General features: G+C 29.4%; 1 protein-coding gene across 1 annotated transcript; it reads left to right on the top strand.

Annotated features, from left to right (window-relative positions):
• The first annotated feature begins 9552 nt into the window (after positions 1–9552).
• LOC133702558 (probable NAD(P)H dehydrogenase (quinone) FQR1-like 1) lies at positions 9553–12754 on the top strand. Its single transcript, XM_062126865.1, has 4 exons — positions 9553–9702; positions 11155–11248; positions 11935–12197; positions 12335–12754. Exons 1-4 carry the CDS (start codon positions 9680–9682, stop codon positions 12564–12566), a joined length of 612 nt encoding a protein of 203 aa, XP_061982849.1. The 5' UTR covers positions 9553–9679; the 3' UTR covers positions 12567–12754.
• The last annotated feature ends 3857 nt before the right edge of the window (positions 12755–16611 follow it).

Raw genomic sequence — 16611 nt, 5'->3', positions numbered from 1 at the left:
GAAAAGCAAGATTTAAATCCATGATTGTGGAGTTGAAGGCTCAATGAGTTTTTTAATTAAAAAAAAAAAAAGGAAAGGAAAGGAAAGGAAAGAGACGATGAGACATTTGGTGTCCCCATTTAAGCAAGCAATTGCTCTAATGGGCATAATGGGATCTAATGTCATTTCTCCCCCCACTCAATCCGGCCGTGTGTCCAAAATTGCCTGCAAAAAGTTTCATGTGTATTGTGAATTGGGTTTTTTTTTTTAAAAAAAAGATTAAGATATCAAGAACATTTGAAATTAGAATCATTCCCATCATTTCTCAAACCCTCCATTTATAATTTTCACGGAAAATTGTTTATTAAAAATATGCAATGAATGAATTAATGATTTTTTTTTTCTTTATCTCAAAACAATGTGGGATGATAAAAGGTAGATTTATATTAATTAAGCTAACAAAATCATTGGTGCTGAGGAGTGAATGCTGAGCCAAGCAGACAAAAGATGACACAATAATGGTGTTTAATGGCTTTATAATTATAGTAGATAGATTGAGTAAAGGGGATGAAATTGAGGGCGTGATAGAGTGGTATTAATTACGAAGAGAAGAGCACGCTTGAAGACAAAGGGAATTGATGCTGCTATCTTTAGATCTCTCTAGGGCAGACAATACATGCGTTTCAATGCCTAGCATGAATCCCATCCTCTTGCTTAAACAACATTTATCACATGTTTACATTTTTTTTTTACTTTGAAATCATCTTATGTTTAATAAGTATAACTTAAGATTTGAGATGGATGATAATTTTATCTTGATATGATAAATACCGAATCATACCAACTTGAATGAGTAAAATTTTTTTGAATGGTTAACTTACTTAGAATATATTTGGGAACGCAGTGCAAACCGTATTTCTAAAAAAATTAATTTTTTTTTGCTAAAATTTAATATGTTTTGTATGTTTTAGATCGTTTTGATGTGCTAATGTCAAAAATATTTTTTTTTAAAATGAAAAAATATCATTGACATGCATTTCGGCACAAAAAGTTATTTGAAAAGCAACCGCAACCACACTGCCAAATACTCTCTTAATTGATAATAGATTGTGTATAAATATTATTAAACTCGATTTAAATCTGATGCGATGCATATTTATATATTACTATTTTATTTTATGTTGAGTAATGAATTATACTTAAATAATGGATATTGATGTGGATGTCGAAAACCTGATTGATAAGGTATAAATATTTAAATTTCTTACTAGTTGAATAATAAATAAGATAAGAATGTGATGAAACCCGAGCTATCAATACTCATTATCATTCTATAACCGTATTAATAAACATTCATTCAAATAGATCATGTTTTTACTATCTTAAAATTAGAAATTATGGAAGATATATTCTGTCAGTATATATTAAAGATTTCATCGATATTTTTTAATACTGATAAAACTAATGACAAAATATTGTTATTAAAAAATTGCTCATTGGAGTTTTATATTTCATCAGCATTGTAACATACCAATGGAATATTTTTTTGGCATTAAAAAGAATATTCTGTTAACATTTTTATTGATGTTTTCGATTTTTTTTTTTATTGTTTGTTATAATCCCAAAACCAACAATAATTTCTAAACTTCTTTCTCCATGAATGCATCAACTTAAGATCAAAACACTCTCGAATGCATATAGTTGCTAATTAAAGTGAACCTGCTAAAGATCATAAATTCAATTATAAAAAGGCAAGCTAAAGTACCGATTGACCATAAAATTAAATAGGACGCTTGGCATGTAGTAGTTTGGATCCTTCCCATAAATATCAAATCGTGCATGCCATTATCAAAATCTTAAGGAAACATTATCTTGAGTTAATATATTTTTATACAAGTTTCAAGTTTTATAAATTATATATTAAGATTTTATCTAATAATTTAAATTTTTATATCAGGATAGTTTTCGGATATAGGATAAAGTCATGAGGTTTCATGCCTAACTTTGCAGCCAAGTATGACTTCAAATCTCCAACTCATTCAATAACACACCATTGTTTACCGTCAGAGTGCTTGGATCACAGCCTAACAAAACAAGACTCTGGACAACAAAAGATGGCCTCGGCATGATGTTGAGCTGAGCAGCAAAGGAGTATGAAACAAGACTCATGACCAGCCAAGAGTCCACATCTAAACCCTAAAAGTCAATTAAGCTGTTAGCTGTTTTAACAGTTAACCAACACGAGCAAGGTTGTCAATTAAGCTTAATGATGGTTTCCAGAGCATTATCATGCTCAGAAACCAACACGAATTCTTCGTTGGAGTTACTCAAAGCATACACAGGGCGCCAGCCAATCTCTCGTCTTTAATGTAAGTGGCTTAAATTACTTAACTAATGAATGTGTGGCCATATGATATTTGGTTAATTAATCACAAGGTATATTGGTAAATAAGTATTGGCTTATATATGATTTCCCCTCCCCCTTCAAAACTCAAAAAAAAATTCCGTTAATATGAAAGCTAATTTCAAAGAAGCATAGTTTTTAGATCAGGCTGAAGATATAGGATCATTGGGTCATTAAATCAACTTAGTCTAATTTTAAAATGATATTATTATAATATTTTTTTAAAAGAAATATTGTTTTAAATAAAATTTAAAAATATTTAAAATTAATCTAATTCAGTCTCACTGAATTTACCTAAATCAACCCGGTCACAGGTCAACTTGTCAGGTCTTCCAGATTTAACCAAGTAAATGTCCAAACTAATTATATATATAAAAAACCATCTCATATAAGACTTTAGGTTTAGGTTAATGGATATATGTCAACCCTGGCTAAATTTAATAACTGTATATGCAAACAACACAATCATCAAATTATACTAAAGGGAATCCTCCATTGAACAGGACTAAGCTGATGGGAGGAAAATCCAATAGTATTCCACAGGCCTTGGTGTCCATGCTTTTTCATAGGATCGAGTTATTTTTTTATATAAAAAATAATATTTAGGTGTTGAAATAAAATAAAATAAGCTATTTTATGTAAAAATTAATGTTTAAGTGCTGAAATGAGATAAAAATAATATTAAAAAACTAGTTAGGACAAATATGCAATCCTAGTAATTAGGGGTGGTGAGCTAACCTAAGATATTTTGTCAAACTCGTAATTCATGTCATGAGATTAAAATAATTCGATAAAAAAATAAAGAGGATCATAAAACTATTTTTTCTTTAAATTAGGTTAACTTTTCAAACTCATGACTTAGGTCATTAGACCCGAAGCACATAATCTAGAAAAACTATAAAGTTCAATTCTTAATTAATTAAATATTAAAGGATGAAATTCAAAAAACAAATAACTATACAAAAGGATTTTAAAAAATAGTAATTAAAAAATAAGGTTCAAAATTGAAAAGCATAATTAATTATTTTTATTAAAGGTTGAAATTGAAAACAAAAATTAATTTAGAGAAAGGACAAAAAAAGATTAAAAGAATGAGGATTAAAATTAACATAAAAAACAAAAAAATATTTTGATTGAAGGGTAAAATTGAAAAGAATAATAACTTTTACAAAAGGGACAAGAAAAAAAATTAGAAATCAAAACAATAATGACCAAATTGAAAATATAATACAATCAATTTGAATTGATTGATGAAATTGAAAGCCAATAAAACTTTTATATAAAGAACAAGGGAAAAAAAGGACCAAATTGGACAATATAATATTTGATAAATTAAGATTGAAGAATAAAACTGAAAACAAATAAAAATTCTACAAAAGAGCCAATACTAAAAATTAGAAATCAAAAGAATAAAATACTGAAGTTTAAATACCAACAACAAAAGGGGGGAAAAATATTCATTGGTGACAAATCAGACCACCACCGGAGATACGTGCCGCATCAATAAGAAGGGAACACGACAACGCTTCCAACGACATATTAGAAGGACATTTTTTTACGTTAGGAGGCGCCGCGAGCACCACCCACGCATACCTACTTTTTTTATTTAGTCAAATACAGAATTGCCCCAGAGGTGACTTTGTAATTACAAAAGAAAACATTATGAAAAACTGAAAACACCCTTTGACCTCATGCTTAATTTTTTTAAGGGTTTTTTTTTATGTGGATTCACTTTATATTTTATTTGTTTATTATTTTTTATATTTTATCAAATATCAAATTGCCTCTCAATTTAAATTATAATAACAAAAAAAAACATCATAAAAATATAAAAATACTTATTCTAACGCGAGGTTTGGATTTTTTTGCTTTCAATGATCATTTCACTGCTCAATTAAATAAATCATGTGAAAAAACTTTTATACCATTGAAAACCAGCGACAAGTTTTTTAGGTGTACTGTTCCAGTTAACCATTATGAAACAGTTTTTTCAATTTCCAATCATCTCTTTTTAACGCAATTCCACAGGAATGCATGGTACTTCCATGTAATCCTGCAGAAGTTCCCTGTTGAACATGTGAAAAAACAAGTAATCCCACCCACTTGATTCATCTCCGTAAAACTCAGAGCTAGCAAGCCCACACTATATATTATTAGCCTTAATTATAGAAAAAATAACACTTTCAATCTTTGAATGTAACCTCTTAACGTAAGATCCAAAGTGCAACAGTCAAGTGACAAGAAGTTGATTGCTGCCATGCGCACAAAATTAATGCCTCGGAGAGAAGAGACATCCCTGTCTGTCTGTCATCTTTCTTGGCACACCGTTTCTTTTATTTTTTGAGTCTATACCGACAATCTAACAGATGATGAGATGCATCAACTCTCATGCATACATCTAACACATATATTTTTGCAAGATATAATTAATGTTTATATGTATTGTTCAACGAAAAATCAAAGTTGAATGGAATATTGTGAGGAAGAAATTATTTAAAAATATTAAATGCTTTGATAAATTTTACGAGGATATAGTTTTGTGAGTGAGACAACTACCTGGAATATGACTAGGATGAACATTAAACTAATGTCCTGTGTCGAGAGACTGTGTCTGGCCATAACAGCAAAAACAATGCCTTGGCCAGCCACAAGCACTCTTGGATTATAATATCAAATTACATAATCGTTTGAACCAAAGGATGATTTACATTTCATGTGTGTGTGTGTGTGTGTGTGTGTGTATAAACTCTCATAAATGCAGCAGTCTTGAATGATTTAAGATTTGATAGTACTGAAAGGTTCAATCTCGATATATAATTAATATCTAACCGAAAATAATCATTGCAAAATAAAGAAAATAATTTGGAAACCGAAGGAATTGAAGTAAACTATGATTGATTTTTGTTCATACAAAAGTAGATATTAGTATACGTGGTAGGTTTTAACATTTTATTATTCGAGGATCAAATATAGAAAAAAGTTTATAGAAAGAAATTCATATTTGTTCATGTATATAACAATTTATCCAAAATCCAACAAGGCAAAGAAATTCAACCTAGGAAAGAAGAGCCTAATTATTGTGGACTCAACTATATTTTGGATCTTATTTTTTTTTTATTTTTTAAGGTATATAAAAGTTTTTTAATAACTCATCATATTTTTATCGACATTAATGTTGTGTAAATAATAGTTTATAAAAGTCCTCTAAGAACCCATCATATTTTTATCAATATTAATATTATGTAAGAGATTATATGTAAAATAAAGTTCTTTAAAGGTCCATCATATTTCAATCAACATTAATATTTGTGTAAAGAATATTTATTATTTATTAATACATGTCAAAAATATTTTCTCTTATTAAAACTATTAGAGTAAAATTATAATTTAACCTCTCATTTACTAAAGAAATAAGACTTATGAGTTATGAATACACTATAAATTTTATCAACAATTTTATATTATTTTCTATTATAATATAATTACTTTTGAAACATGACACCATCAGCTTATTAATGTATATTTGGTATTCTAATAAAGAGTCATTTTGAAAACTTTTTCTTTTCCTTGAAAGAATGTTAAAATGATTTTTTTAAGTTCTTTTTATTTTTAGCAACAATATATCAAGACTACTAAAAAACATCAATTTAATATTTTTTTCAAATCAAATATAATTTTAAAACTTTGTTATAAACTAAAAAAACAAACTGTGCCGAATGTCATTGCATGAGGAATGCTTTCAATAATATAAGTCAAAGTAACCATTTAGTAGATGATCTAATAAGAATTTAAAATCAAGAGGTATGCTCTCTCATGGTCTTAGGTTTAAACCCTGTGGTTGTCAATATTGATGGTCACTAGAGGCTTACTTGGTCGTTAACTTCAGGGCCCATGAAGATTAGTCGAGATGCATTCAAACTGGCTCGGACACCTCCATGTGAATAAAATAATAATAATAATAATACAAGTCAAGGAATTTTTTTGAGTCTACATTATATTGAGGTCATTTGTGGAGGCTATATTCCTATTTAATTGGGAATCTATTTTATTTCACCAACCAGTAATCACTTTCACTGATCGTTTGCTTGTATTCTATGCAAGACACTGTCTGCACACGCAAATAGATAAACAAAGTCAAGCTGGTGATACCGACAATCTAACAGATGATGAGATGCATCAACTCTCATGCATACATCTAACAGATATATTTCTGCAAGATATAATTAATGTTTATATGTATTATTTAACGAAAAATCAAAGTTGAATGGATCGAAGGATATTGTGAGGAAGAAATTATTTAAAAATATTAAATGCTTTGATAAATTTTACAAGGATCTATCTAGTTAATTTTGTGAGTGAGACAACTACCTAGCTAGAATATGACTAGGATGAACATTAAACTAATGTCCTGTGTCGAGAGACCGCGTCTGGCCACAACAGCAATAACAATGCCTTGGAAGCACTCTTGGATTATAATATCAAATTACATAATCGTATGAACCAAAGGATGATTTACATTTCATATATATCTATATATATATAAGAAAAAAAACTCTCATAAATGCAGCAGTCTTGAATGATTTAAGATTTGGTACTACTGAAAGGTTTAATCTCGATATATAATTAATTTCTAACCAAGTGGATCTCACCACAAAATTGTTGAATTTTTAGTTTTTTTTTTTTTTGTATATTTTAATGTGAATTAACATACATCTTATATGCAGGAATTTATTAAAATTCTAATGTTTACAATTTACATACATCAAACTCCCAACAAATTATGTCATGTTTAGCTATAAAAAAAACTCTTCATCTCCATTTTTAATTTATATTTATTAGGATATATTCAATAAAAAAATATTTTTATTTTCAAGAAACAATTAGGAAAAACAAAAGAAGAAGAACATCCACACGGCCTCAATTTTATAAAAATGAAGTGAAAAATATTGAAGGAAACATGGTCAATCCTCGCCTGGATTGGCTGAATCAACTGGATCTTCTGAACTAGATAAGATTTAATGACTATAATAGTTCCAACTAAAAAAACATGTTCTTAGGCCCTACAGCCTAGCTAGTCATCAACTTCTTAGGCTTCTTGTTATTATTTTTCTCTCTTGAGATAAGTGAATAGACTTTTCAATTTATCGTGTTTCCAAGTCAATTTGGTGTAGCAGATTCCCTTTTGGAAATCAAATCAATGTGTTGATGATCATCTTCTTTTCTTCTTCTTCTTCTTTTTTTTTTCTTTTTTTTTTTTTAATTTCTTGTTGCTTGTTGCTTGTACCTTTTAGCTACGCTACTATCACATGATGAAATGCATCGCTTCTCATGGATTGTGTCGGAACCATCCACCCTTCTTTATTAACATGCAAGTATATATAATTCCTACATGCACCCAAAAAAGAAAAAAAAAAAAAAAAGAGGGAAATTTGATCAACTTGAATGTTGTTTTGTTCTCTTTTCTTGAAATTTTTTCGTTGATGTTATCTCGATCAGTCTAAATCTAATTCAATTAATTAATTAAGTTATGAATCAACATGGTTAAGCCAATCAGCTTTTTCATATGTTAATATTCTTTTTAGTTTATTTAAAATTAGTTAGAGTTTTGTTTTTTTCTCTCTCTATGAAATAATTCTTCAATTTAAATCCACAGAAATAGTTCTTCAAAATAAAGATGGATACTATTTACTATTCATGTTTTTTTTTGGTGGATTTAAGAAAATAATAAGTGGATTTAGTGTTTCCCTAATAAGGACTTTTTCAAATATAAAGGACTAAAATGTAAGATCTCTCAAAGTTAGGGATGCCTCGGCCTCCTCGTCCTTCAACACCATATTATTATTTCCGCCCCTGGGGTTGAGAGTTATTTGAAAACGGTTGGAATCAAATTGATAAAATGCATATGGTTTAGGATCTAATCAAGAATGAGTAAATAAATTAGGGACTAAAATGAGAAATCCCCGAGAAAAAAGGCTGTAAAATAGAATCGCTAAAAAACAAAGACCAAAGTCAAGCTTCCACTAGCCAGATAGGATCGCGTTTAACGGCTCACGTTTCAGCACGTGACTGGGACAAGTATGAAAGCAAACAAAAAATTATTTTTATTTATTATTATTCTATATTCATTAAAAAAAAAAAAAGACAGTGAGGATACCGACAACTCTGGATCCAATGCTTGATTAATTTGATTTATTAATTATTTGAATTTATTAATTATTTGAATAAAGCTTTTCTTAGGGAATTAATTTGAAAGTTGATTGGTTAGGTTGTATTTCGCATAAAATTAAAATTTAGAAGAGAGTTTTTACAAAAAAAACAATAGTTTCCAAGATAATTGTTAAAAGATAAAAATTAATTTTTAAGGTTAATTAATGTGTTAATAAATGTAAATTAATGTCTCTCAAAGGTAAAATTTCACCTAATTATTTTTAAAATAATTTTGGTTAATTATCATCCTCTTTTAATAAATTACCCTCTGCCAAATTCTCCCACTTAACATAAAGTAAAATTCTCACCTACACTTACCTCTACCAAATATCTTCAATAAATAATTAATTTACATTTTTATTTCTGAGAAAAAATTAATATATATAGTTAATGATATAATTCTTGTGTTTTCACATTGATATAAATAACTAAAATTAAAATTTAATATATTTTTAGTAATAAACTATTATCATAACTTAAGTTTCAAATAGATTAATGGAATATAAATAAAATCTTTCACTATAATGATGAAGGGAAAATGACATAAATAATTATGATGTAGATGAATATGTTATTATCACTTCATTAAATACAAATTTACTAATAAAACAAAACTAATTATTTTGTAACATAGAGATGAGTATTGGCCACCAAATATTAAAATGATATTTGAAGATTTAATAACGATTATTTTTTATAGTATTTTTATTTAGAAAAATATTAAAATAATAGTTTTTTATTTTTAAAATTTATAAAGATATAAGAGGATATTTAAGGGTATGATAGGTGGTTATTTTTTAAAATTTTTTTATTTTAAAAAATATTAAAATAATTTATTTTTTTTATAATTTATTTTTAATATCAATTTATTAAAATATATAAAATTAAAAAAAATTAATTAAAAAAAACAAGTTACAAATCACAACCAATAGTGCCTAATCAGTACAAATCTCAAACCCGGAGGAGGACTAAAAAAATATATAAATAAAGGGTCCCTGCTTCCTTCCCTCTCTCCTTCCCATTCCCTCACTGTCAACAATACATTTCCTTCAGACTTCATAATTCTACAAAGACAGATATACTCTATCAATGGCTGTAAAAATCTATATCATGTAAGCATTACTGTGATCTCTCTTTACCATCTTCGTTTTGGGTTGTTGTTTTTATTGTGTTTCTTTGTCTATGTTTTCTTCATCATGATTCTTTTGGTGCATAAACGTTTGAGTTGTGATAATTTCTTGATTGTGTTCTTCATGTTCTTGTCTCTTTTTATTGTTTTTAACGATTCTTTTAGCTGTAAATGCAGTGATAGCTTTTAGTTTCTGTTCTCTTGGTGTTAAATGGCTCCAGGAAGTCAGCTTTCTTGAGAGATTCAGAATTTGATCTTTGGTAACTGGTTTGAATAATATCTGGTGAATGTTTGATCAGGGATTCAAGTTTCTTTCAAGAACCAAATCAAATTCATCAATGGATGGTGTTGTTTCTTGTAGGATAATTAATTTCATGGATTTGTTGTAATAAACTATAGAGAATTCTCATATGCCAACATCATCTGTGTTGTGAAAATATCTTGTTGATCTTGGCTAAAAGGTTAATTAATTAAGAAGGGAGTGATAGGCTATAAGACATGATGCTGTTTATGTGTTTCAAGTAGAGGGGTCTACTGTTCTTTCCTTTTCATTTCATTGCAATCTCTATCAATGAAACAAGAGATGTATACAATAAGTTTAGTAAAACTGTGAACACAACAGTTATCAGTAGGTGTTAGCCAAGAAAAAGTGGTTCTAAAGCTGGACCTACCTTTGAAATTATAATTCAGAGAGAGGAATGCTGGCCTTTTGCTTTTAGGAAACGTCTTCCCTTTATTCTCCATTATTGATACTAGTTCTTGGCATATAATTTTATATGCATAACCATCACCAATGGCTTTCTTTATCATGGCCTGGAGTACACCATTGTTATAAAACCTCGCAGGCCCAGCGAGTCAACTTGCCGACTTTGAGCTGGTTTTTGGCTTAGGTTTCATGTCAAATCAATTTTTTTTAATAACACATCATTATGTGATTGGCTACGTAAGCTATTTAACAATCTTCTGTTTAAAATTTTAAATTAATAACTTTGTTGATTTAGAAATTCATGCACTCAAAGCTGTCCCCTTGGTGATGGTTTAGTCCTATTATCCACCACGTTGATGTGTTATTGATGGTGGTTATACCACTCTTAGGATCAAAAATATTTTTGAATTATTTTTCTTGATGTAGGCCTCCATAGTGCTTGGTATTGTTTCCCTACAAAGCTTGCTGTCTCCATCATGCATTGAGATAACTTATCTATGAATTAATAATTACCTTTATGTAAATTTCCTTTTCCTTCTCATCATCCTGTAGGGATCGAAGATCATACCAATGATGACTGAAAGAAATTTCTTTCTCTAGAAATAAAATATAATTGGGAAAATAGAGTTTGCACAAGCACAGTTTATGATTCTGTTTATGTACTTTTCTAGATCTTCAGAATAGTCTCACTGATCATGTCAAGTGTAAATTATTTGATTCCTTCTGCAGTTACTACTCTATGTATGGACATGTTGCAAGGCTAGCTGAAGAAATTAAGAAAGGAGCTGATACTGTGGAAGGAGTGGAAATTAAGCTATGGCAGGTCTGTGTTTAATCTTGTCCGAAACATTGACAATTTGAACTCTTTAGCCTTAGGCGGAGATAAATCAAAGTGATTGAGAAGCATATTTTCCTTGTCATGTACCTCTCGAGCAAACGTCAACAAGTTTGGCATCATTGAAATCGTAGGAAGACTTCTAGCAATTAGAAGAAAATTTGAAGACAGCGGCATATTAAATTTTGCCTCCTTTCCAAGTTCTCATGCTTCATTAGATATAGCTGACTGTAGGGCCATCGATTGGTAGAAAAAAGTATCCCCTGCAGGCATGTGCTAGTTCGCTTGTTAGAGTATGAATACTGAAGGGGGGCTGCTTCATGCCAAACTGTCCCCTTGCTAGTTGCCGGCATGGAACCTCGTAACTGTAAAATGTTATCCAACCCAACTTCCCTGTGAAGAACAGAATGGACCGATTTTATTTCTCTGGAAGGGAACATTGCTATTGCAAAGAAGTCAATTCTGTTGAAAAGAAGATATGAGTTAATTTAGATGATTTTCTTGGCTAACTGGATAAAACCTCAACTATATTTGATTCATCCATAAATCAATAAAATTCTGATATTATATCACAAATTTCTTAAGTTTTTGCAATGTGCTTTAGGAAAGGTATTTTGTATTTTAATGTATCGAGGACTAGAGTTCCCCTGATATTCTTGGCATATTGATCACAGGTACCTGAAACCCTGCCAGAAGAAGTTCTTGGAAAGATGGGCGCACCACCAAAGAGTGATGTCCCAATCATCAAACCCAACGATCTTACTGAGGCTGATGGTGTTCTTTTTGGTTTCCCCACGAGATTTGGAATGATGGCTGCACAATTTAAAGCATTTTTGGATGCAACTGGCGGGCTATGGGGAACCCAACAGCTTGCAGGCAAACCAGCTGGAATCTTTTTCAGCACTGCATCTCAGGGAGGTGGACAGGAAACAACTGCGTAAGTTCCATTTAAACACCTGACAAAAACCCTTGTTTTCTTGACCATCCTTTTCTTGTTCTTCCAAGTTCATAATTATGGACGTCTACAGTATGAACTCTGAAATTCTAGCACATGTTTTTCCCTTCAATATGCAGCTTGACTGCTATCACCCAGCTTGTTCACCATGGAATGATCTTCGTGCCCATTGGATACACATTTGGAGCTGGCATGTTTGAAATGGAGCAGGTGAAGGGTGGCAGCCCATACGGTGCAGGTACCTTTGCTGGGGATGGCACCAGACAGCCGACTGAGCTGGAACTAGGCCAAGCTTTCCACCAGGGGAAGTACTTCGCCGGCATTGCAAAGAAATTCAAGGGAACCACTTGATTTGAGCCAGTAAATTGCACTCGCTTCTTAGAAATTTCAGTCCTATGTTCACCTGATCAATAAAGTGCACCTTCTGGAGTATATTTGGTGTCACAAACGTATGTTTCATTCCTTTATAACAAAGGCTTCTTGTATTGATGAAAGATTTTTTTATGGAATTCTGTGAAAATTCATTTGAATTTTCTTCACCTCCTGTGCTTATCTCTAGTTACAAAAGCTGCATGTTAAATCTCTTCCAGTTCTTTAATGCCTGAATGGTTTCCATTGCCAATCACAAATCGCCAGTCCAGTCAAATTAAGTAGATTCAAAGGAAACTGATGAATATATTAGAAATTGAACGCACAATTCATGCTCAGCATTCATGCACCAGAAAACAGTGGGAATGTAAGATAGAATCAAACTAGTTATTGTTAATAAAACTCGCACATTTATATTTCAGAAATATAGAAAGAGAAAATTCTATGATTGAGCTACCAAAATAGCATAAAATGGGTTAAAAAAGAGGAACAAAATGCCTCACTTTGAATTGAAAAATCAGAACTTATTTATTCTTCTAAATCTAATTCATTGAAATTACATTCGGTAAAATAAATAAATAAAAAGAAAAAAAAATATCACTAATAGAACCATAATTAATTGCTTCACACATCAAAGGAGTACTGTCTTTTAAAAGTAAAATATACTTTCACAATTAAATCTTAAGTTTTATTTTTGTATGAAAAAAATATTTCTTAATTCTTTAAATAATTTCTATTTTTTAAATAAATATTTCTTAATTTTATTTGTTTTTCTTTGTTCATCTTTTCATTTGACAAGTTATATATACAAATATATGTTTTATTTTTGTTTGTTTTGTTTAAATGACCCTAAAATAAATCTTTTATTTGTTTTAGTTAATTTTAATATTCTTTTTTCATGAATGATAACTGTGACTAAATATTCATCAATTTTTATTAACACAACTTTCATTTCAATACGTGTACATACAATATCACATCTACTTAACTTATAAACCAATCAAAGCCTAATCCAATGGTAAATTCTGCTTTTTAAAAGTAATTTTTATATAAAAAAAATTAATTTTTTTTATTTTTAATAGCAATATATAAAACCATAAAAAAATAAAAAAAAATCAATTTAAAATTTTTTCAAACCAAATACATTTTTAATACTCAATTTTAAATGCAAAAACAAATTGTGCTGGATGCACATTCCGGTTCACTTTTCCTTGTTCCCTTGTTTTTCATTTTTCATTGGACTTAATTTTGTAAAGGTGTATTTGGGCGTAAAATTGTTTCTGTTTTTAGATATTTTTTTTAAAAAATATATCAAATTAATATTTTTATTATTTTTTAATAGTTTTAATATATTAATGTAAAAAATACAAAAATATAAAATATATTATTTTAATATATTTTTAAATAAAAATATTTTAAAAAAACACAAGAGACCATTCGAATTTAATCTTGTCCCATGACGATCTCGTATTTACGAATTCAAGATTTTCTTTGTCACCTTGTGAATTTATCTATATTTTTAACTAAATATTTTTAAATATTCAATGAATCACATAGATACAGTTTATAGAGACAATATGAAAGGTAGACAGCAATACAATAATTCTTAATTTTTTAATTGTTTTATATATTAATTATTTTTAATTATTTTATACAAAAACATATACTTTAAAAGTAAACAAAGAAATCAAAAAATCAATACAATGACGTCTTGAATTGCATGTAAAAATATATGAAAGTGTAATTAAAAAAACTATATAATCAATAAAGTATACATACATATTATGTAGACCCATAAGAGCTTTTTAAAAAATTGTTCTCCAAATTGTATTTCTAAAAATTTGATTTTTTTTTGTTAAAAATTAATTTTTATATATATTTTTATATCATTTCAATAGGATAATATTAAAAATAATTTTTTAAAAATAAAAAATATTATTTTAATATATTCTCAGATAAAAAATATACTTCAAAACATAACTACTATCATAATACTGCTTTAGACAAAAAAAAATAAAATTGGTATTAATCTCATCAGTAACACTCTAACTTGGATTATCCTTGTACATGCATGTGCATGCGTACATTCTTAATCTCATCATCTGTATTCCCTTACAAGAAATTTCAGTTTCATGTTCTTGTTGTGATGAAAGGATTTACATACTTTTGATGTTTCTTCACTTTCTGTGCTTATCTCTAATTACAGAAGGTGGATGATAATTAGTATCAGTCGGCTCTCTAGATGCCTTGATGGTTTCCAATACCAAATGAGAATTTTCTGTCCGATCAAATTCTGTTGATTCCATGAATGCGTCAAAGAATATAAGGTGAAAAGGAGGAAGAAGCATCCAAGACCCCTCCGGGAAGAGGAGGAAGAAGAAGGGAATAATGAAAAGAAACCACCTTCATGGAAAAGACAAAATAGGTAGACACATGCCGATGCTGTATTTGCTCCTGTTTTGAAGAGGATCCTGGTAGGAATCGGCTAGATTCATGATCAATATATGGCACCAATCAATTCATCACGAGCAAACAAAAAGGCTCTCGCTTCCACCTTTCTATTTTTTGTTTTCAATGCAGAAAAATAATGCTAAAAGCAGAATGGTCCATAAACTTGTTGGAATCATTGTTATTAGATTCGGCCCGACATGATAGATTTACCAGAAGAATTCAAATTTGATCTAAAGCTGACTTCAAACAGGTTTGTTTTTAGTGATTTAAATGGCCTAATTAAGCTCTATCGAATTATTAACTTTTTTTAAACAAAACAACTCTAGTTTATAACTAAAATAATCGATTGAATTGACCGGTAATCAATAACCCAAAATATTTTAGGAGTGGATTTCATATCTAAGTCTAACAACAGTAATTAAAATTTCTCATGAGAAAAAAAATGGAAAAAATAGAACGAAAGATTCCATGTATCACTTCTCTCTTTCTCCTCCTCTGTTTTCCGTTTTTTTCTTCTGGGACTGCTGTAGGATGTCTCTAAGCTCAGCTGAGTGGTCGAATTTGATCTTGGACCAATGATGTCTCCACACTTACGAAGAAGATCACTTCTTGCAGTCCTGGATTTTCCTTGTCAGTTTATTATCATTATTGTATGGTCATCTCACTTACTCTCTGCAATTCTCTGGTTGTTCTGGAATTCTATTCCTTATTTCTACATCACTTATCAATGCTCCTTGGCAAGGTTTTTCTGGAATCAAGGCAGCAACAGCACACATCACTGTTGAGGTTTGTTTTTGTTAGCCAAAAATGACTAATTCTTTTCAAGTTTAACCTGTGGCCCAATATTTTAGTTAGAGCAAGATCAGTGGTAAGGCCTAAATCTTAGAGAATTGGTCGGGCCTTGTTTCCAAGACTTAGATATGGAGATGATCAGTACTATGGACTGGCTAGAACTCGTCATGAATACCTCTATTTCCTATTACATGCAATCTGAGATTGAACATATAACTTCTTGTTAATATTTAAGTTTTTTTTTTGTTTTAGATTAATTTTTTAATTTTTTTAAATCTTTTTAATATATTAATGTTAAAATTTAAAAATATATATTTTAATTTAGATTAAAATAAAAAATACTTTGAAAAGTTTTTTTTATCAAACACTCTCTGTCAAAGCAGTCGAAGTGATCTTGAATTGTTCTAATTTAAAGTGAATAATTGTCGATCGTAATTGCATTAACAGTGAGTTTTGGATTGGCATGATCAGTTGATGGATAGAATATATGTTATTTTGAAATGGGAACGAAAGTGACAATGAGGTCAAAGAGATTGATAACTCGAGGAGGATACAAAGTAATTGAAAAAGCTTACTCTCTTGGCCAATATCAAAGAAGTTACGTAGGTACTTCAATCGTCTTTTCAAAGTTCCAAGCCATGTCTTTTTTATTCTTTAATGACCTGATGTTTGAGAGTGATAATTATTTTTGTAAAGTATTTTTTGATGTTTTATGTTTTCAGATATGTGCTGATTTTTTAAAAAAATTAAAAAATATTTTTTATTTTTTTATTTAAATCATCAC

This window comes from Populus nigra, chromosome 9 (assembly GCF_951802175.1).
Source record: "Populus nigra chromosome 9, ddPopNigr1.1, whole genome shotgun sequence".
NCBI classification, from domain to species: Eukaryota; Viridiplantae; Streptophyta; class Magnoliopsida; order Malpighiales; family Salicaceae; genus Populus; species Populus nigra.
The sequence above is the reverse complement of the archived record's forward strand: the minus strand, read 5'-3'. Positions and strand labels throughout refer to the sequence as shown.